This window comes from Phasianus colchicus, chromosome 5 (assembly GCF_987193195.1).
Source record: "Phasianus colchicus chromosome 5, bPhaCol1.hap1.1, whole genome shotgun sequence".
Lineage (NCBI taxonomy): Eukaryota > Metazoa > Chordata > Aves > Galliformes > Phasianidae > Phasianus > Phasianus colchicus.
Window position 1 is genome coordinate 27356390 of NC_143440.1, and position 22438 is coordinate 27378827.

General features: G+C 42.5%; 1 protein-coding gene across 3 annotated transcripts in view; it reads right to left on the bottom strand.

Annotated features, from left to right (window-relative positions):
• Window positions 1-22438, bottom strand: part of PAPLN (papilin, proteoglycan like sulfated glycoprotein) — a 49073-nt gene that overhangs the window by 12080 nt on the left and 14555 nt on the right. For 2 of the 3 annotated variants that reach the window (XM_090141035.1, XM_090141034.1), the window contains exons 3-19: window positions 17056-17171; window positions 15780-15840; window positions 15399-15501; window positions 14393-14523; window positions 13927-14050; window positions 13181-13261; window positions 12327-12499; window positions 11623-11746; window positions 10464-10590; window positions 9698-9763; window positions 7534-7741; window positions 5696-5872; window positions 4218-4374; window positions 3520-3606; window positions 2718-3003; window positions 2470-2587; window positions 1635-1764 (exon numbers count right to left, since the gene is read on the bottom strand). In XM_090141035.1, coding sequence (XP_089997161.1) covers window positions 1635-1764; window positions 2470-2587; window positions 2718-3003; window positions 3520-3606; window positions 4218-4374; window positions 5696-5872; window positions 7534-7741; window positions 9698-9763; window positions 10464-10590; window positions 11623-11746; window positions 12327-12499; window positions 13181-13261; window positions 13927-14050; window positions 14393-14523; window positions 15399-15501; window positions 15780-15840; window positions 17056-17171 — 2269 coding nt within the window. The remainder of the gene's footprint in view (window positions 1-1634; window positions 1765-2469; window positions 2588-2717; window positions 3004-3519; window positions 3607-4217; window positions 4375-5695; window positions 5873-7533; window positions 7742-9697; window positions 9764-10463; window positions 10591-11622; window positions 11747-12326; window positions 12500-13180; window positions 13262-13926; window positions 14051-14392; window positions 14524-15398; window positions 15502-15779; window positions 15841-17055; window positions 17172-22438) is intronic. The other variant, XM_031593597.2, reaches the window with a different exon arrangement.

The window sequence follows — 22438 nt, forward strand, 5'->3', positions numbered from 1 at the left end:
GAGAACTCAGCTCAGAGACATTTCTGAGCCTAAATAGTTATGGCCTTTCCAGGGAATCCTGCAGCTATAAGGTTGGTCTTGGGGCTTCTTCCATGAGGGGCACATGGCCGTCATATGCACATTTTCAGCCCACAGAGCAGGTGGATTAGACCCAGTTGTGAAGATCCATGCATTGCAGAATACTCCTGCAAATAAAGAGGACCAAAAGGTGTCTGCGAACATTCTTCTGTGCTCTGAGTCACAAATATCAGAGTCACATCTGACAAATGCTGATGCAGGGCTCTGACTGAGAGGCCCTTTGCTGAGCTGTGGCAGAGCAGAGAGGACAGGCAGACCTTTCCCTTTCCCCAGGGCAGTCTCACAGGGCTGGTGACCACGCAATCCCTATGCTGCAGCAAAAGGGGAAAGCAATGCAGCAGCAACCTGCCTGCAGAGGATACAGCTGGGAACCACAGGAGCGGAGATGCTTTTGCTTAGCACCTCTAGCATCCTTGTAGTATAGTAAGCACTGTCCCCCACTGATCTCTGCTGGTTAAATGTCTCCACAGAGCCCTACACAGCAGCTCCATCCTTAGCTGTAGTTCTTATTCCAACCCTGCCCAAATGGGGTTGTCTGAAAGCAGAGCATGGCCCCAGTTCCTCAGAGAAGGGCCTACTTCACCTAAACTCAGGTAATGAATTTGGAGAACAAGGCTATACCAGGTTGTCTTCCCAGGGTGAAACAGCCCCTACACACTGACAGAGATTACACAGAATTCTGTTCAAACAACAAAAGAGGAAGATAAGAACTTCTGTGGTAGCTAACCTGGTAGACAAGAAGCTGGACATAAGCCAGCAGTGCGTGCCTACAGCCTGGAAGGCCAACTGTGTTCTGGGCTGCATTAAAAAAGGGGTGGCCAGCAGGGAGAGGGAGGTGATTGTCCTCCTCTACTCAGCTCTTGTGAGGCCCCATCCAGAGTACTGCATCCAGGCCTGGGGCTCTCAGCACAAGAAAGACATGGAGGTCTTGGAACAGGTCCAGAGAAGGACCACTACAATGATAAGAGGCTGGAGCACCTCTCCTATGAGGAAAGGATAAGAAAACTGGGCTTGTTTAGCTTGGAAAAGAGAAGGCTCTGGGGAGATTTCATTGTGGCCTTCCAGTATTTGAAGGGAGCATATAAACAGAAGGGGGTATGACTGTTTACAGGGGTGGATAGTGATAGGACAAGGGGAATGGTTACAATCTAAGACAGGGGAGGTTTAGGTTAGATATTAGGAGGAAGTTTTTCCACACAGAGGGTGGTGATGCACTGGAACAGGTTGCCCAAGGAGGTTGTGGATGCTCCATCCCTGGAGGTATTCAAGGCCAGGCTGGATGTGGACCAGGGCAGCCTGGTCTAATGGTTGGCAACCCTGCACATAGCAGGGGGGGGCTGAAACTAGATGATCACTGTGGTCATTTTCAACCCAGGCCATTCTATGATTCCCTTTAACCTTCCCTATTCCAGCCATGAGGCAGAATTCGTTTTCAAGGAGACCATTCACTACAATTTCCAGAGGTCAGAACTTCTACACAGGAAGTTTCCAGATGGTACTGATTTCAGTGTGATTGTTCCTGTGTTTCTAACCAAACAAGTCAAAACATCACTTACGGTAGTTGGGCCTATTGAGACATCCTTCCCCTTCAGGACCTGAAGCCGAAGCGACACTGTCAAAACAGCAGCCGTACACTGAACTGCGGCACTCGCCAGAAGGGTGCTGCTGGGATAAGGCTTGGCTTGCCTTAGAGACAGGAATTGAAAGCCAAAAGTTATCATGCATACATGAGGGCAGTAGCACATGCAAAGCACCATGTCCAAGCTGTTGGCTGCAGAATGCCAGCTGCTAGAAGAATCACTGCTCATTTGTTTGCCTCCTAGAGGCTTTCATGCTGGCAAGGGCTGGGAAACTTGGCTGTTAGCCATGAAGCCAGTGCTGCACTTCTCTGCAAAACACACCTAGCCAGCCTAGCAGGAGATCAGATTTTTCAAATGGCCCCACCAGACACCCCAAGCTATTTGAGAGGAATTTCCTCCCTAAATATTTTATCCTCAATTAACCTGCAGAGATGACAAACAAGGACAATTGTTAGTGGCAATATTTTTCTGTATTCTTTTTCTCCCAGAGATTGGATGGCAAGTTTCCAACTGACAGAAATTTCATTACTCAGGATTATTCAGCCAGTTCTACACAGGATGCTTCTCTCCTTCTCAGACAATTCCCAACCACTCTCTCTGTGCCCTGCTTACAGAGGATTACAAGCAGATGCTCCAGACTGAACAGGAATGAAGTACGCCAAAGGGCTTCATGCCATACATGGAATATTGGTCATCCAACATTACTGGCACAGATGAAGTACAAAAGAAACACACAATCTGAGTCATCAGGGTCAAAATTGAATCTTCACATGTAATGGGCAGCTAAAACCCAAAGGGTTTTTGTACTTACTGTTGGAACAGCTGTAGCAGGCTGATTTCTTCTCATATGAAAATCACTGTCATGCTGTGAGCATCCCATGTTGTTTGGACCTTGGGCAGCTGATACTCCATCAGGACAGCATCCATACCTACAGGCAGAAGGCAGAAAGGCTGCAGCAATATCTGACCTGCTTGGTTCAACAGACACAGACTGTAAATTCCAGTAAGCCTCCAGGAAATGCAGTGCCTCCCTGCTCAGGCCCATTTACTCACAGCTACCTGTTTTGGTGACAGGTGTTGAAGGAACAACCTCTCCCTGAAGGGCCTGAAGCTGGAGTGTGCCCATCTGGACAGCAGCCATGTGGGGTCTGATAACAGTTCTGAGATCCAGTTCTTGCAGTGGGGTACTGAGTGATGCTGAGCTGATAATTTGATGATTGTGACTGGGATTCCCAGCGAACAGGCAACAAGTTGATGCCATGGTCCTCAGTGGAATTGATCTGGTGATTCCCAGAGCTGCTGTGAACTGTGGAACTCCCAGGGAGCAACCTTCCATCACCAGAATCTGTGGAAATAACACCTTACAGCATGCAGGTGAGCATCTGCTATCTTTTACCTGCTCAGAGCTATAAGGCAAGCTTTTGTGTATCAAGGTTTCACCTGAATATGTGTCTTCTGGCTCTTCCTTCTGAATTTGGTTGCTCTGAGCCTCTTCCGCTCATTGCCCTAAGCATTCACACTGCTAACCCATAAGAAATCACCTGTCACATTGCTTTTGTCCCCTTCTAGTAGGACACATGAACCTTTTTTCCTATCTATAATCTCCTTTAGGCAGCATTTTTCTCAGCCAGCACTTGTGTTATACTGCCAGAACCTGGGATGTCTTTACAGCCTGCTACATGCATGAACTCACATGTAGTTCTCTATTGGTGTAAAGAATCTATAATTTATCCCTGACTCCAAGAATTCTGGAAGTCCAGGAAAAGAACAAGAGAAAGGGAGAAAAGAAGGATCCTTCTCCCTACCATACCCTGTTTCAAACCCACCATCACCAAAAACCCAAACAAACAAAATTCTGAACCTGTGGGAGGGCTATTTGGGTTGTAACGCATCAGCAAAGACTGTCGACTGATATCATATCCTGTAGTGTCCTGCATACTGGGGACCTCTGCAAAAAGAGACATATACAAAATAAGTGCAGCTAATCCAACTATATTCAAATAATTGCAAATGCATCAGAAAAGTAGCAGTAGACTAAGGTTGACAAAAATGTGTTTCTTCTCCTAGAACAGCTGGTGATCAGCAATTGGACTCAATTGGATTGTCAGGATAGCTACTTGCAACAGGTAGTCAGCCAGAATTCACCATTTCAGCTATGACAAAGACTAAATATGGACAGCAAGTGAAATCTCCAAACAGTTTACAGCTGATCCACAAGGGGATGAGAGCTGGCTATAGTTTCTAACTACTAAGTCTGTCCAGGGTGTTAGTCCTTAGCTCTGTGAGTCATGGTCAGTCTGCAATACAGACTGGGACAGAGACAAAGCAAAACACTGAATTTAGAATAGAAACAACAATATTGCTCCCAAATCCATTACATGTGTTTCAGACAGCACAGGCACTGGGACTCTGAAGATGCTATGGTTGTAGCTGCAAAAGCACAGGATGGAGACAGGTAAGCAGGGAGCTGAGCGCACGAGCTTTTGCAGAGACTTGGTAATTTCTACTCCTAAGCAGAAGCAACTTAAAAAAAGTTGGGTGTCTATCAAATCAACTCACGCTGTGGCAGGTAGCAAGGCTGCACGTTGCAGCTACCCAGGGTGGCTGGCTTCTGTGGTTGGATGGCTTTGCATTTATCAGCACTGTAGAATTTGGAGTCACCATCAGCGCAGATAACTTGGCGTGTCCGGATGCCTGAACTGCAGCTCTTTGAACACTTGAGTACAGAGAACAAGGCAAGTGAGCAGGAACCAGAGTCAGAATGCAGAAACACCACAGACCAGGAGTGTGGAACAGTTGTGATTAGCTGCAGGCTGAGCACAGCTTCCTCCACCAAGATAAGGCAAACAACAGCCCAGCTGGATTCATCTGAACAGAGGTACTCTTAATCATTTTGCCAAATGTTGCATCCAGCCCTGAAGCACTAGGCTCCAAGCTATGCTTACTCTCTAACATCTAGATTTGCTGCTCTGCCAAGGACAGTGGTGTGACAAGAAGCTGGAATAATCAGCAGGAGTGAACTGTTCCAGCCTGACCTGAAGGCACCTCAGCACTACAAGGATCCACCACTTGTTAAAGGGTCAGTTTTGAACTCTGAATTCAAAAAACAACAGGCAGCACTTTACAACAGGAAAGCAAATGGATAGCTTTCTTGTAAGCAGCTAACTGGATTTCCTTTCACTGGAAGCTGTGAGTGAAAAGGAAGCAACGAGCAGCAACTCCGGGCAGTGAGGACAGTGGAGAATATGAGAACCAACCTGTTCACAGAAAGTTTTAAGACACTGGGAGAGTATTCTTTTCTTTTAGTCAGATACAAGTAGGAGCTCTGATACTGGAAAGTCTGAGGCCAGGAAAGATCAGATTAAGGTATGCAGCTTTCTTAGCTGTTATTAAAACTCAGCTATACCACACAAATAACCAGAAGTAACATGTTTAAACTCAGAACAAGCTGGTTTCACGAGCATGGAAGTGAAACAAGTGTGCTTGGAAGTCACGTGGTAGATTGAATCTCCCCCATCTCCTCCCCCTGGTATGTTTCCCAGGCTGAAAACAGCCTGTCTCCCTCCACAAGGGAGACAAGATTAATCCAGCTAAAGAACAGTTTATCTGAACAATTACAAAAACATAGTTTAAATCATTTCACCAAACATGATGACCAGTCCTGAAACCTGAAGCTCTAAGCCATATTGAGCCCATGAGCTGTTTTGCTATTCACAGTAATGGAGCAAATAAATGAGAATACGCAGCAGGAGTGGATAGTTTCAGTTTATTGGCTGCATTTTGCCACTGTCACTGAAACTATAGTCTCCCTCTCCAAGAAGGATTTATTTTTATAGCAGCTGCAAACAAAGCAGGCAACAGATTAACTGGAGCATTACTAGCGCCAGTTACAATGCAACTGTGAGCCAAGGGACTGGTAATGAAGCAGTACATGCTTTCCAATTCAGCCAATTGCAGGCTGCACTGATTAAAGCTTGTTTGCAAGGAACACAGCAATATAATCAATTATTTCCGATGCATGAAAGCATGATGCTTACCAGGCCCCAGTCTCCAACGTGCCAGCCGACTTCTTGGATGCACTTCTCCTTAAGGCAGGGCTGGGTAGCTGGTGGCTTTGGTTCCATTAAACAAGCAAAGTCCTGAGCCTGAGAGCCCTGCTGCGTTCTGCAGGTGACGCTCCGGGTCTGGACACCTTCCCCACAGCTGGCTGAGCACTGTGGAACAGAGCACAACAGTGAAAAGGAAGCACCTACTTTACACTTGCATTTCCAGGCTGTGGTCCCCAACATCAGGGCAGAGTACCACTTTAAGAATGTCTCAAACAAGCAACCAGCATTAAAAACCATATTCTTGGATGGGAATGAGCAGAGTAGTTGTCTGTGCGGTAGAAGAGACAATATGGCACGTTGAATAGGATCTGGGACCTCATTGGATGATTTTGGCTTAGTTACATAACTTCTCTTGCTCTCTATCAAAAAAGACAAAGAGAATGAATGACTTTGGAAAAAAATACCAGTACAACAGAATACATTCAGAACAGGATGTTTGTAGATGGCAGGAGATACCTGCAAACTAATGTTACTCCTGATTAAAACCAGCTCAAGGTAAAGAATTCAGGGGAAGATAAAAAGACATTTCTTTTCTTGCATTTTTCATGTCTTTTTCCTGAAGACCTCATGCTCCATTTTATGGTGTCAAGCTGTGAGACATCATCTTCCTATGCATGTAAATGGCCTTTTGCAATTCTCTGTTAAATTCACAGTGGTTTTGTCTGGAATCCAGCTCAGTTCTCCAGGAATTGCCAAAGTCTACTACATAGGAAATTACCTGAGAGCTGTCTAAACTACTTTGAGTTTCCCAGTAGAGTTTCTGCTATTTATTTACTAGAGAGACCTTTTATCTCCAAAAACACATAGGTGAAGAACAGCCATTTTTCTGTAACCCCAGAATGAATCACTTAGGAATCAATTTGCAAGAACAGGTCACTTAGTGCTTTGTGCCTTTCCTAAACAGTGCTCTCATTCCACAACTCTGAATTCAACTCAGTATTCACACCCTACATCTCACGAGAGTACAAAAACAACAACAACAAAAAAAACCTTACAGTCCTGCTTATCATGCCTCGAAGTCGCATTTCATGATGCTGCTGTATCACTAAACAAAAAAATACCACAAGACTGTAAATCAAATGTTGCAAGCGTGCAACACACTTCTTTCAAAAGAAAATTCACTTGTGTTTTAGGGACTGAGTAGATGTAATTCAATGATATTTACTACCTTTGCTTTCTATGACTTTTGAACATAAGATGCCTTCTAAATGCCTGGCTGGTAGTGCTGAGTACATGTAGTTTGGAGGATAAATGCATACTGCAGCTGTCCAGAGAAGCCTTGCACTGATACACAGCCTACAGTAAACAGCAGGTCACCAGTAGTTCAATAGCATCTTCCTTACTGACTGCTGTGATTTAATACTGCCATTCAGGAGCTAGTAATGCTGGGCCAGCAATAAGCATGGAAATAAGCAGCATAAGTGAGAACCATGAGCTCCTGTTTTACAGAGGGGAATGTTACTGCACAAGATCAGCTGCAGGACAGCAGCTCTCAGCCTGCCCCCCCAACCTTCACCAAGCCTGGATCAGAAACTGACAGTGGCAAGGTCTGGTAGATCTGATAAAAATACAGGGGAGAGAGCATGTCGTGAAAGGAACAGAAAAAAGTTTATCAAAAGGCATAGATGCCATTTGGAGAACTTCTTTGGAAGACTGCAGGGACAGTCTGCACCCTGCCATGGACACCCACCTTATACAGCCTCAGAGAAGGTGCCTGGCTTTTCACCCTGGATGCCACGTGGCAGTTGCTTCTCACACAAACTCACCTCTGACCAGGGCCCTGTGCTCCAGGTTGCACACTGTCTCCTGTTGCAGGGCTGACTGCTGTGAGGCTGCTGTGCAAAGGCCATACACTCAGCGTTGTCCACAACACCTTGGGAGTTCTGACCATCAAATGCTACACAGTAAACAGAGCGAGTCTGGGTGCCTCCACCACAGGTAGCTGAGCAGGGTCCCCACTCCCCTGTTTTCCACCTGCAGGTCACAGAATCAAGCAAACAAATAATGGCCCAACTAAATGGCACAGAGGTCAGTGCCGTGTCTGTGTTGCAGTCAGACGAGGAAAAAGTCTTCTTTGCAGAACAGAGTCAGAGACAAGTTCCTATTTCACCAAGTGCTGCCCAGCTTGATTGGCAATGCAAAGCATGAGTCCCACTCCAAAGGCAATTGCCCAGCTACAAAACACTTGTTAATCTGGAAATTCAGAGCTTTCCCTGAGGGGAAGTATTATTTCCATGGCTTTTGGTTTCCTAACATTTGCAAAAATACCATGCCTGGAATGCAACACCAAAGAGGAAGAAAAAACAAATAAACAAAAAAAAACAACAATCCAGATCAGCTGAAAGAAAAGTAGCTCACATAAGCTTAACAATGCATCATGCTCCAGCCACCATCCAAAGCAGAAGACATCACCAAACTGGGATCTCAATCTGCCTGCAAACTATGCTCAACTTTCCAGAAGCACTTAGAAACTTTTAATTGACAAACCAATAGAAAGATGGTTTATTCCTCTCATTGGCTAGATTATCTAACAGAAGCACACAACAAAAGTAAAAAAAAACTTCAAACGGATTTTGCATTTGGTTGCTGAAGCTGTCACGGAAATGTTACATCCTTGCTAGCAGAAGTGCAAACGTGCAGAAAACAGTCACAGTGGATGGTAGAATCCCTCCCCTGTCCATTTCTGTGTCTCGGTGCTGCCCACACAATTGGGAGCACAGCTTGCATGGCCTGACCAGGGATTTCAGACTCCAGCATGGGGTAGAAGCAGTTAAAAGGCACTGGTGATGCAGGGGGTGCATCATGGTGATCTACTACCTCCCTCTTTCAGACATATAAGCCCCAGCCAGGGAGTAAAGACAGTTCACATTTTCTCCCCAACCTTTTCAGTTGCTTCCCCTGGTCTGCCCTCATCAGTGACTTTCAATTCACATTCATATCCCATCAGAAACTCCACAGCAGACTCAGCCAAGAGAAGACATGTTCATCTCCGTAAGATACTTTTTTTCTGCTATTAAAGAAGCAGATAGCCTAGAACTGAATACCATTTACCACAGAATAAGATATTTCCTTTGGAAAGTGAACAATTACAGCAAACAGAAGCCACTTAGAGCAGTGTGGCTACTGATCTCAAAACAAATTAATTGATCGAGCTTTTACAAAAGTTCCAGAGGGTATAAAAACAGGAGTATTTTGCCTCCTGTGAAGAAAGTGTGCAGTTTTAGAAAGGTTGTATCAACTGGATGGACTCAAATACAGATTCCTTCAACTGCAGTCAAGACATCTCTGACACTTGTTTCATGTCCTTTGTATGGAAAGACCAATTATAACGATGGGACCATTAAGAGGCAAGTCCTATGCTATTAGCAGTTTGCTGGGAACAGTTGTTTTGCTTTTATTCTATTTTACTTCTAACACCTCAGTGGACATTCTAAGTATTGTATCTGTGACTGCCTTGCACTCACCACAGTACGTAAGCAATTTTCTGCCTGATAAAGGACCAAGGCCAAAGAAAGAGCTTTTGAGGAACTTTGAGGTTTTTGCTATGGCACTCTGGAGTCCTGGTCAATGACTCAATAGACCTAGTCCATCATGTTCTCTTTTCCTGTTTTTTATCTTGATCAACCAAACAAAAAATCTTACAAACATGCCTCCACCACGCTAGCCTAAAACAAGCAATTATCAAGCCAAAAGCTATGAAGAATCTGTCTCCTCCTTAACTCCATACCAAGTTACCAGCAGCACTCAGAACCACCTAAGCAAAGCTGCCAGCCAGCACCCTCCACCATCATTTTCATCAGCAAGAATCAAAAGCAAAGCATGGCCCACTGCTACCATCAGTGCCAAAGGAAAGTCCCCATAGACTCTAGTGGGCAACTAGGTGGAGAGCAGAAGATAGCAGCTGCCTTCCCGTTGTCTCCTCATTGTTACCTCTTCATCTGAGAGCTCCATGCTCCACTGTGGCTCCAGGCTCGTGGCGGAGAGATGTAAGAAGTCCTTTACACACAGAACAAAGAATTTAAACAACTTAAAGCAAGTAGCTATGGGCTAACACGAATTCAGAAATGTTCCCAGTTTTCCATGTGCTCCCTGGCCCACAACAGGTCTCCACTATAACAACCAGATACACAATGCGATGTGCAGTTAACGCGCTCTGGTTACAGTTCTGGATGCTTTTAAGAGCCAATTTAAGCCGATTGCTTAAATTGTAATCAAGGCTGTGTAATCAAGGGACAAGGGGGAAATGGTTGATTAAGTGGGTCTGAAAATAATAGAAAAGGAGAAGATTCCAGGATTCATCTATTTCAAAGAGCAAGGACACTGAGAATGCAGAAATGACAAAATTAGATCAGCTCAGACCTACTTCTCTTTTTTGGCAGGCTCCATTTGAAGAGAAAAAAAACCACAGATTCTATTCCCTACCTTCTTCCACAGATTCTACCTTTCCCACCTGTGGGCTAGAAGACTTCCACAATTATGCTAGAAAGAAAATGTAACTGATCTATGAAATGAACATAGGACATATCAAGACCATTTCTTGTGCACATAAAAACACTTGTCACATAGTTATCATCCCCAGCTTTGTCTTGGGCTTTCTCTAAGAAGTGAAACATTTCCTTGGAAAGTGCCAAGCACTCCTGGCTCCAAAAGCACCTCAGGAGGAAGACAGAGCTCAGAAGTGGAAAGGAAATCTTACCGTTTTGTTTGGGGACAAGTCTGATGGCCACATGTCCGGTTATTGTCTGGTCGTGGTTTGTTACTGCACATATAGTCTGGATAAATTTCATTGTCTATGGTACAAAACACCAAACGGGACTGGAAGCCTGAAGGTCAAACAAGAAAGTATACTGATCAATGTAGGGCACCCAGGACAATGCACTGGTGTTTGAAATGCAGTAGCATTGCTAAGACAAGATTCTAAAGCAGCACTGAATCCACACCTGCAACTCACCAACCTGGAAGAGTCAGGTGCAGCTCTTGGTCTGTCACCACATCTATGAATGATGCCTACTTACAGTATACAAGTTCACAGGAAATAAAAAAGACAGAATAATTCTGTATAGGTGAGGGAACTTTTCCTTTTGTTTGAGTGGGTTAAGAGTCACAAGGGAGATGTCATATGCATATATTGCTCACCAAGGAACCCCGCTTGGTGTGTGCTGTTAGACCTAGTAGGTCAGTCTTGTGAAGACTAGATGTTGTAACTCTTCATGTTTCTTACAGGTATAGAATATCAGCTCCCACAACCACAGTATGGCAAGAGCTACTGAAAAGGCCATCAGCAAGACAAGAAGAGGCAGACAGAAACTCCACAGTCAGATGGAGGTTTTTGGTTTGATTGTTGGGGCATTTTTTGGTTGTTGTTTTTTAGTTTAAAATCAATAGTTTTGCTGATGCAAACTGAACATGTGGTGACACCCCATGAAATCTGACAATCTTCCTGTTCAGAGAAATTGAATCTTACAGGTGATAGCAGAGGTATAACAGTGTGATACAACCCAGTTTTGTAGATCAGCTCAGCTTGGAAAGTGGTTTCAAGTGTTTGAAAAGGCCTGCAGAGGACATTAAGAACTGAGGCAGGACAAAATAAAACAAACACATCCCTATGATCCATGATCCAATTAACAAGTCTAAGACATGTAAAATTAGACAGGACAATGCAAGGAGCACAATCCTCTTGTGATTCCATATGTGACTCTCCCTTGAGAAAACCTTAACTGCCACCAGCAGATATCTGTGTTGTCTTCCAGTAGGAGACTGCTGAGAAGCAGCTGCAGAGGGCAGCACACAGCGTCTTCATGGTGTGGATATAAACCTTGAACCACGTAGCCAGAGACCAGGTCTTGCCCCCTTACCTCCTCCACACTCTGAGCTGCACTCACTCCAGGAACTGTAGCTCCAGCTGTAACCTGTGGAATGTCTGTGTGTAGGCAGGTAGTATTCGTACTGTACTCCTGGGTTTGGTTCCTGACTGATGAGCTATGAAAGCATGGGATAAAGTCATGAAAATAGCAGCAGCACTTCTCTTCACAGCATTTCCCCACTGTGCCTGAGGGTTTGAGCTGACTTGGTCCCTCCAGTTCAAAGAGGTCTTTTTCTCTAGGCTGTATTTTCTCCTTGCTTTCTCTGATTATCTAGGGAGTATCATTTTTCAGAAAAGGGTGTATCCATCTCTCTCACAGGCAGAAGATCTACTGGGTCTGTTACAGTAATACCCTGACACGGCCTATGGTACATTAAAATATGCAGTACCCTAGAGCCTGTCCCTGCACCAAATCCATTCTGTGCAGACTCATCTCAAAGTTAGAGCTCAGAGGAATACATCAAGCCATGCTTTGCTCCTTTTAGGGCCTCAGAACCAGAGCATAACAGTGTGTTTTCTGCAAGAAAAGCAGCAGGGTCTAGATTAAGGGCCTACAGTTTTGTAAGATTTCTGGAGGCCCAGTTATCCTTCAAGAGTATTTCCCATCTCATCTCCACCAATGCACTTCCACTGCACTAAGTGAGGACTGCTATGCAAAACAAGACTGTATCGGTGAGGGCAAGCACAGCCACTTACCTCAATGACTAAGGGCTCTGTGGTGGGACCCCTGGCATGGAGGAGCTCTGGAGCAAGATCACCTTCTGAGCCACGATCATAGTGCATAACTGTGCTAGCTATATGTAGCGTTCGGCTGAAGTCAATTGTCCAATGCCCATTCAGATAGTAATCCCCTTGCACATTCTTGACAGCTGGATAAACCCACATGCCAGAGAAGAAAAGGCAATAAATTAACATTTATGACTTGAAAGCTGGTTCTAACTACTGCAAGACAGTGCCTGTTCTGGACTTTCAAGGTACTGGCAGCTCACAGAGCTCTCAGCGTCATCATTTGAGCACCACCTCTTTGCATTAATACTGCAATCCTCTTAAGTGGAGTGACAATCTAATATGGCAGCACCTATCACCATTGCAAAAATTCACATATAAAAATGAACAATAAGAATTCAACAGGCATGCTCCCATTTTCACTAAATTCTGCATCACAGGTGGGGCAAATAAAGGTGAACATTATCCACCAAAAATGCTGGACTAGCCTAGCACTTACTTGCCAGAAGCTGCTGTACATTCAGTTTTTGCCAGCTTTGCTGCAGAGAAAGCACTTATATGCTGCACAGCCAAATTCCTCCAGCTTATTCCTGTCCTGACTTTACCTTCTTCAGTGAAAATGAGGTAAATCTGAAGCCCAGAGTTGAGCATCACTAATACTTCAAAGATACTCAGTATTCAGACCTGATTTTTAGAGTTTTCCCCTCTGCCAGATCTAACTATCAAGGCCAACCTCACAAATCCTAGTGTACCTAAAAACCAAATTTTAATGCAATGGCTGGAGTCCAAACAGACTGAAATATATGTTCCAATATCAGTCTTACCCATAAAGTTCCTGCTTGGCATAACCTCCTTGATTTGGATGCTGGTGGCTCCCACAGGGATGATGAACATTTGATTGTACCCTGAAGAAAAATTAAGGGGATTATTCAATATCTATTTGTTGATAGTACAGTCACATTTGTGCATCAATGACTCTTCCAATTTCATTTGTATCTGAACAACTGGATGAGCTTTATGATGGTGGTTCAACGCATTTCAGTTGTCACTTTATCTGTATTCTGAATAGCTTCACCAAAAACTCTCAAGATGTCAATCCATGGGCATACAGTTTCAACTACACCTCAGAAAAGTAAGCATGTGTATTAGTGCAAAGTCATTTTTTTTATATTCTAAAATCTAGGATTTCAGTAACTGGCATATCAGGTCTTGACTGAGATTTGATCACAGCACAGTTGTCTTGAAATGACTCAAAGTTGGCCAAATGCAGAAGATTCAGTTCCATTTATAGCCTTGCAGAAATTCTAGTAGGGTTTTTGAGACACTGTGTATAGGGATATTCTTATGAAAATGGTATAGAGCTATATTCACATGGTACATTTATAGCATCTGTTAGAGACTGAACAGGGAGAGACACCAGGAGCATTTCAAGTACATTTGACTCTTATGAGACTGAGAAAATGATTCCCTGAGTAAGGCAATCAATACTTTTTCTGACGCTAAAGTGCCACATTAGTTTACTTTTAACCTTTCCCTTATCACCTGCCTGAACTATACAGATCATCTGTACCTTTGGGGAGGTTGCGCACATCAAAAGTGCCCTTCACATCATAGCAGGTGCTGTTATCTCCTCCGCACTGCAGGCACTTGTCCTCCTTCTTGGTAGATTCTAGTATGTTATCACAGCCAACAGCCTGTCAGGGCACAGGCGCATCAATATGAATAAACCATAATGACAAGGGAAAGAAAGACAAAATGGCTAAATGATGGACTGTTCTTATGGGAAAGTCTGAACCTAAGGAACGTGGGAAATCAGAAGGTAGGAAAGCTGTTGACAAGTGAAGGACAGAGCTGACCTCTTCCCTTTCACTTCCAGAGAAAGGTAGATAAATGCTGTTGATATCCTCCTCAGCATCTCAGAAACTGAATGAATCCACTTTTTAGATATCATTACAAAGGGCCAAGTAGAAGAAAGAGAAGAACCTGAAAGACGAATAGACGCAATGGCAGAGGAAGGAAGCAACAGGATGACTCACTTGACAAACTCCCTCTACACAGATATCCCGCTTGCCAGGTTCACAAGTAGTTCCATCTATCACAGTTTCCTTGTGTCTGTAGTAGAAGTTTTCTCCCTTTGGAATACAGTTTAACTCACACTTATTAGGTGCTGGTAGGAGAGAAAAAAAATAGTGTGTACCATGGCTAATAGATTGCTAATGCATCAGAGTCTTGGTTTTAGATCACAAAAGCAGAAAGAGGAGTGAACTAATATTAAGTGGCAAGTATCGAGCAGATTTCTGGGTCACAAACTGCTGGATGATGGAAAAGTACACTGGGAAAGCCTCACTGTATGCATCCTTTTCCTCAGGCACCCTGATTGGCAGGTGCTAGAGAGGTCATGTTGGCCCATGGGGATATTAGGTTGTTCCTTAATAGAACTCTTCTTATGCTCCATGGAGTGAGTACAAAGCTTTTTGGAAAGAGAGTAAGTGTTGGTATAGAACACAAGAAAGCTGTTATTTTAACAGACAGCAAGCCACGGGGAATGATCAGAACGAGGAACTCTCATTCCTAAATCTGCCTTCTGAAGCAGTTTCTCAAGAAAGTGTGGGCCAATTGCAAATATCTCATGTTTTCTAAAGGACTTATTAGTTACATGCATTTATTTCTCATGCATCTTGCTAGTATTCTTTCATAAATACAGTAAAATACAGCAGAGCTGTGGCTTCTTTAATACTTTATGATCAGCTGCAGCGAGTTCCAGCTTTCTTGAGCAACGTTCCTGAAAGAACAGCTGTTACAAGAGACAATTTTGAACTGCTGCTGTGGTAGGTGTCTCTTTGCGCATGTATCCAGCATCTTCATGTCAGCAATGCTTTCCTGCTGACAAAAAGATTATTTCCATGCCCCAAACCTCCTTGCTACTCCAGCTGGGGAAATATCTACTGTAAGAATACAGTCTGTAACATTATAGTCACTTTAAAACATACTGTTGATAGTCAGAGATGAAGAGCAACTCTACTTTGCAGGACTTATTATTACCTCCATAATACGGAAGCCACTTGTATTTCTTTCCTTGAAATTCTGTCCCATCAAACTCTGCACACTGCTCCGCACGGAAATCTCTGGAGCTTTCCGGACAGCTCTGTTTGGAGGAGAAAACATTTTCAACAGGCCATCAGGAAAAGGAGGAGAACTAAGTGTGCAGCTAAAAACTGTCCCTTCTCTCTCACACGTAAAATCTTAGGATAAATTCTTGTTTGGGATCAATATTCTTTTGAAGAGATACCATTGATGAACAGCATTCATCAGTAATGCCGGAGAAAGAGAATCTAACAATAGCGTATCACTTCTAAACATGAATGGGAAAAGGAGCAACAAGAAAGCAAAAAAACCCAACAGAGTACAAACACTGTACTCTACCTGAATATTGCATGAGCGATAGCTTTGAGTTGGTCCAATGCAACTGGAAGCACTTTCTGTCCTGAAACACCAAAAAAACCCCATTAAGCTCTCTGAACCCAGGAAAAAAAATCATCTCACGGTAGATATCCCAAATAACCTTCACATACAGCATACAATATTTACACAGTCTCCTGAAGCAGCAAAATAATGAAAAAGCACTTCTTTTTTCTTACTAATGCAAGTCTGCATTTTCTATTGCTATTTTCTGCTACAGACTGTGATCTGTCATGAATGAAACATAAAACAAGAACAATTACAGGATAGCTCTTCAGCACTATTTTCACTAAGTAATGGAAGCAGAACTTTTTGTCCTTTGTCCGCTAGCATATAGCTGACATATCCTTACCAGATCCAGACACATATTCCAAGAAAGACATCAGTGGCTAATTCAGAATAGGTATGCATATCACTTACTGTGCTATTTATATGCACTCTAAGCTCATTCCTAGGGAGAGCTAAAGATGCCCATGAAGAGTGTGCAACACTGGTTCCAGTCAAATGTTTTCAGCTGAGAATTATGGGGAATAACAGCCATGAAGTATATTGATCTGAAAAGTCAACAAAAATCTAACATCTCAGCACTTCTAAAATGGAGAGACAAGTCCCCAGGAATTCCAATCAGGCAACAAGACATGAGTGTATACCATGACAGGCAGCCTTCAAAGACAATCCTTCTTTATATCGGGGTGAGGTGGTTTCTTTCCCCCTCTGATGTTATTGAGGCTGAAGGTTATTTTTTTTTCCTCCTTTTCTTGCTTTTTATACAACAGGATCTCTCAAGTTCATAATTCCCAATAAGTACACTTCTAGTCATTGTCATCACTAATCAGCTACAAATGATATGGCACTGCATTAACATTGCTTAAGCGTACTCCACTCCTGCACCACTCACTGGGGCAATTTATCTTCCTGGAAATCATAAGTCTGAGAAAATCTTGGCATAGCCACTGGCTCCTGAGAGAGCAACCAAATGGTCTGACCTCTCCTCCAACTCCCCCAGGTCTCCCACACTAGACCTGATTGAATAGGTGCTGCCATACCAGTTACCTCATTGTACAGCCTCAGATCTCAAAGAGAGATCACTGTATTCAAGCAAAGGAGTCAAAGCAAAGACATGTTAAAGACAGTCTTCTTCAAAAGAGCAGTGATGAGATTAAAGCAAAGGATTATGTCAAAGTGGACTTAGATAACTTTTTCCTACATTTAAAGAAAGAAAAATGAGGTCAGACCTTACCTTTGGAAATAGCAGCGCCGCTGCCGAACACTGACTCCACCACCACAGCTCCGACTGCACTTGCCCCATTCACCCCAGCTTCCCCAAAGACCAGCCTGCCGCCTCATCCTATGGCCCTGCAAATAAAACAAAACACAAACATATCAAACAGACATAAGGAAAACGACAAACAAACATACACAATGAAAATGAAGCAGAACACCTATTTGTTCTCTTGCAAAACAGACTGTGTTGCTGCCTTGCATTCCTAGTATGAAACATGGCAGAGAGCAATACATGAGAAAAGCCAAGCTTCTAGTAACAAGAAGTAGTATATTCTTGAAGACATACAGCAGCTCCAACTTCATAATCTCAGTACTTTGGAATAATCATTTGAAAGTTAACAACTCCTTCTCAGCAAGGCAGTAGACACAAACCATTAATTCAGGAGCTGTGAGCACTGTCACTCCAGACCAGATAAACACAACCCCTTAACTCCAAATCTTTGGCTCCAAGCCAGATACTTAGAAGAAATGAAGGAAGCAGTAAGTAAACCCCTAGAACACAGATCTTATGGCAGAAAAAAAAAAGAATATCTGTATTTGGATGTTTTTCACCTGCACAACATTTTACATGTTAAGGCATGGGCCATCACTAGCAGTAGCCTTAACTCATTCTGTTTTAGAAAGTCATTCTGAATACTTACATTAAGAGAAATCAGCATGATAACGTGGATAAGATGTTATAATTGCAATAGAATTACACAAAATACATTGTTGTAGAAGCATACAGAATAAATTTTCAGGAAGCAGGCCTGCTGCAGCTGACAGGGTCTGCATATAGCAGAAAACGGTGTTGCTATTCACTGCAGGGGTGTTGGACTAGATGGCCTTTGGAGGTCCCTTCTAACTCCAAGGATACTATGATTTAGTGGGAAGAATATCAACATCCTGAAAATAAAAATAATTGCAGAATGCAACGTCTGCAAAAAAAAACAGTAAATGAAAGATTGCTCAGGGAGTGAGACTGTAAAGATAGGATTTGCTGACCAACTGCACCTTTTAGGCAGTTTACATCCATATTACACAGATGGTAAGATAATACATACCATTTGGGCATTTAGGTATTTGAGTTAACGAGGAGAAAAAAGGCAGAGGAAGACTCAAAAAGGAGTCAGAAATTGTATCTTTGCAATTTCCATTTCCTTTTCCCTCTCATCTTAATAATCTGCAATTTCATTCAGCAATATGCAAGGATCCACAGCAACTCCTGCCTGCAGTCCATTATTCTGGAACACAAGACAGACTCCAACAAGCTGTATGTCTGCTGTGGTAGAAGGACTATGAAGACAGGTGAATAAAATACATTTTCTATCTACATCTATTACTTCAAGCAAGAGCCCATGTGATAATCTAGTGGCAGATCATTCATGCTGTAAAGACATCAGGAGACTATCTAAATTGCGTGCAGTGAGACAAGCAATCTTCGGTTGGTCCAGGCTGCTCTTGCACGATGAAAAGCAGCTCCTTCTGAGAGCTGAGTATTGCAAGCAGGCATCATTTCATAATGTCATTATCTATTTGCAGTGCAGTTTCATGCTTGCTGGTTCATGCAGGCCAAGGCTAACTTGCTAATTCAGATTAAGGCTGTAAGGCTGTTATTTTGGTGTGTAATTACAATCCATTATTGAAAATGAAAGGTAAAAAAAAAAAAAAAAAAAAAAAAGGGACATAGTCCAATTTTCTTTCATCCATACTGTATTCCAAATCTACATAACCTCTGGGTCTGGCTCCCAGCCTATCCTCTAGATTCACAGAGCCCCTTTTGTGACTAGATTACTTCACCCCACAGCTTCACCCTCCACATCTCCCTGCTTGTGTTCTGTTACCATCCCTTCCTGTTATCCCTCCTGCATTCTCATGTAAATTACTCCCTGATGATCAGGCAGCTGGTGTCGTTGTAAGAGTTTTCTACTGGAGTGGAGGAACGTGCTAGAGATGTAGAATTTCACTATTGCAGGGATATTACCCCACCCAATTCACACTTCGCACCCACCACGGTTGCTTTCCAGGGCCTACAGAGAAGGCAGGAGCTCCTTGCTTTCTGAACGTATTTTTCACTTCAGTTAATCATTTTTACATAAGACATACAAATCTCTTCTAGAAATAGGAACTATCCTATAATTATAAATTATCCAATGAATTCAGTTTGGGCAAGATGCATGAGTTAATCCTTCCTTGTCATATAAACAGTTTTTGTAATTTTCTGCACATACTCCCTGCCTGACTGCAAGTTCTTGAGTTACAGTCTTGTTTTTCTTCCTCTCGGCCACTTTTAAGAAGTAATTCCCTGCTACAGATGGGGCAACACAGAGAGATATCTTACCATATTTATGCAGTTGCTACAACCATACCCACAACTATCATTCTCCAGAGTCACTCCATTTTCATCCTGCCTCCACTGCTTTAGTGTGAAGCTCATTTTTCTTGGCCTATGCTATTTGATTTTCTTCATGTAAGTTTTTGTGCATTTCTTTCTAACACCTCAGCAAGCAAAATGCTTCAGGACAAGTTTTCTAGTTCAGACTAACTCTGTTTACCTTTACTCTGCACACTCAATGGCACTACCCAGGTTACAGCCACTTCCACATATTTTCTGTCTGCCAAGTCAATGTCTCTCTGACCTCTTGCCAAACCTAGCTACCATTGTTCTGTTCCAAATATTCAGCTCAGTGTTTGCTTTTGGCATTCTCATTTGCCTTTCTGGGAGTAATCCCATCAATAGAGTTTTAGCTTTCAGAAAAGCGTCTTATTTTCCCAAGTGTTTCTTTCAGGCACCTAATTCTGCCCCCTGTAATCCCTCCTCCCTTACTCCCAAAAGAATGAAACATGCTACCGCTCTAATTCTCTGCAGTCTTATTCCTCTATATCAGCTGACTGATTTAGGAGCAGTATTAGCTCACCCTGGAAACAAGGAATCTTTCAGTCGACATAAGGGTGAAGAAAACATGTACATAAAAGTCCAAGGGAGGAGCATTTGAAAGTCAGATTACTGGAAGGCAATTAGGACAAAAAACCCTTCCCTGACACACACACCAACATGATAAATATTGCAATATCCCTCCTACAGAAGTAGCATTCTTTATTCCTTCTACAGAGAGCAAAATCTGCAGGGACTCTTTGTTGTAATCCTTATATATCTGCAGAGTGCAGAAACAATCATTTTCTCAGTATTACTCCATTTATGTACAACCCAAAAGGAGTATTGGACAGAAGAATCCTTCCAAAACTGTATGGTGTTAGAAATATTTTAATAGGAACACAACTCCCAATATGTCAGTGACATGACTGTATGCATGCGTGCACAAATATAAAGCAACAAAATAAATAAGGAAATTATTATCACATATTCTGATAACAAGATGTTTTAAGATGCTATCAGCTAATTTCTGTCCCCAAAGCCTCTTTATACTCTGCTCTGACTCCAGAATACTTTTATCTATTGTCAGCCAGAATTGCTAAATGCCAGGCCCTGCCGGACGCTGGAACTAACGGCCTGAAAACTTAATCAATGCTATTAATTCAATTGGCTATGTTCTCCCCCTGCTTGAGTTTAGCATGCATTCAAGAATGTAGATCCTCTATCTGCAATAAGTATATATTTTAATGTTTCAGAAAAAGCCAGAGAAAGTATACAACTATCTCACTTCTGAAAACTCCAGAAAGGATGGCCAGTTAATGCCTAGCTGCTCTGTCACATTCTATTGCCTGTTAAAGCAATGGAAATGTTTATCTTCAAGCAACATTGATGAAGAAAACATGACCCTGGAACCACAGGCTCTCAGTGCTCATTGGTAAGCAAGCTGCAGTGGTTCAAAAGTTTAGAAGGTCAGTGATTTCATTTTTATGGACAGTGCATTCCTTTCATCAGTTCCTTGACAGATGTGTTAGTGATGTAGTTGGAGCACCTGCTTTATCAAGCCAACTGATTCTGACAAAGCAAGCAAATAGAGGACCTATGTCTCTGAATTACTACAGCTGGAGTCTTTGTCTTTAAAGAGAATTTCAGTATGTATCAGGCATACGCAATAAGATAACTCTGGAAAATGGCACTAGATAGTATAATATGTATCATAAAATATATATTTTTACATAGGAAATGTACTGGAAAAGAAGCTATGAGTGGTACTTGACTCAGAAAGCCTGAAAATGCAGGCAATATGTAGGAACAACTTAAAGAGGGCCCCTGAAACACTTCTCAATCAGTTCAATGACATGGATAGGAAACTATGCACAGGCAGAGAGCGCATCCCAGATGTGCACTGTAGAGATGCAATGATCTACAAAGCTCATATAACTTAATATGGATTATGAGTCAATGTAAGTATTTTCCCCTAGAGCCTTGACACTAATTACTAATAAGCTATGAAAGCAAACATACATTTACTACACAGTCCAGAGAGAGCAGTGAAGATTTGCAAACACAGGCTCAAACAAACTAAATTCCAGTCACAATCTTCCACATTTAGTGTTTCCCTACTCATTGGGCACCTTTGATGGCCTACTCAACCTTAATTGTTCCATGACACTTTGTGCTGCCTTTCCAAATAGACAAGCAGCAATAAGATACCGCATTATACAGCTCCAACAATCATGATCAGTTTTGGACAAGACTACTGTTTAATTTTAGCTCAGCAGGTCACAATATCTTTATTCCACTGAGCTGCAATTAGAGGATCCTTCTGGATGCTGAAAAGTTGTTATTTTGACTTCTGAAACTGCATCATGCAGTTAAAAGATTCCATTCAGACCCAGGAACATCTCAGTGCCAACACCGAGACTGGTGGGAAATTTACACTGTAAGTTTACATTTGAAATTCTTTACATTGGAAGTACAAGTCTGTGTACAATTGTTACCCAGTGAATATAGATACAGCTGCCAATGATAACTTGAGTAACGCAAAGTTGATTCCCCAGATGTAACTTTCATTTTATATGGCACTTCTCTGGTGTAAAACTACAATTAAAACCAGAGTGTTTCTCTTTAATCTTTCACAGTATTTCTCAAATAAATGACATTGCACTACTCTTGTTTGATAAACACCAACTTTCTGGGGTTTATGTTTTCTGAAATAAGGCTTATCTTAACACAACTTGAATTCTAGCCTTGCTGTTGAAACATCTATGAAAGAAAGGTAAAAACGAAATGTTTTACAGAAGAAAGTTATCACCACAGCCATTTATTCCATAATGGTTTAATTGCCAAAGATTGGGCTAATAGAAGTCTTTGTGGAGCTTTACTTGGTTTGAATAATAATTGCTTAGAAAGAGTTAGCTTCTTACAGAAAGATTAATGAGGTAGACTGAAAAAAAAAAAAAAAGAGCAGTTAAGGTGCCAGGAGGAC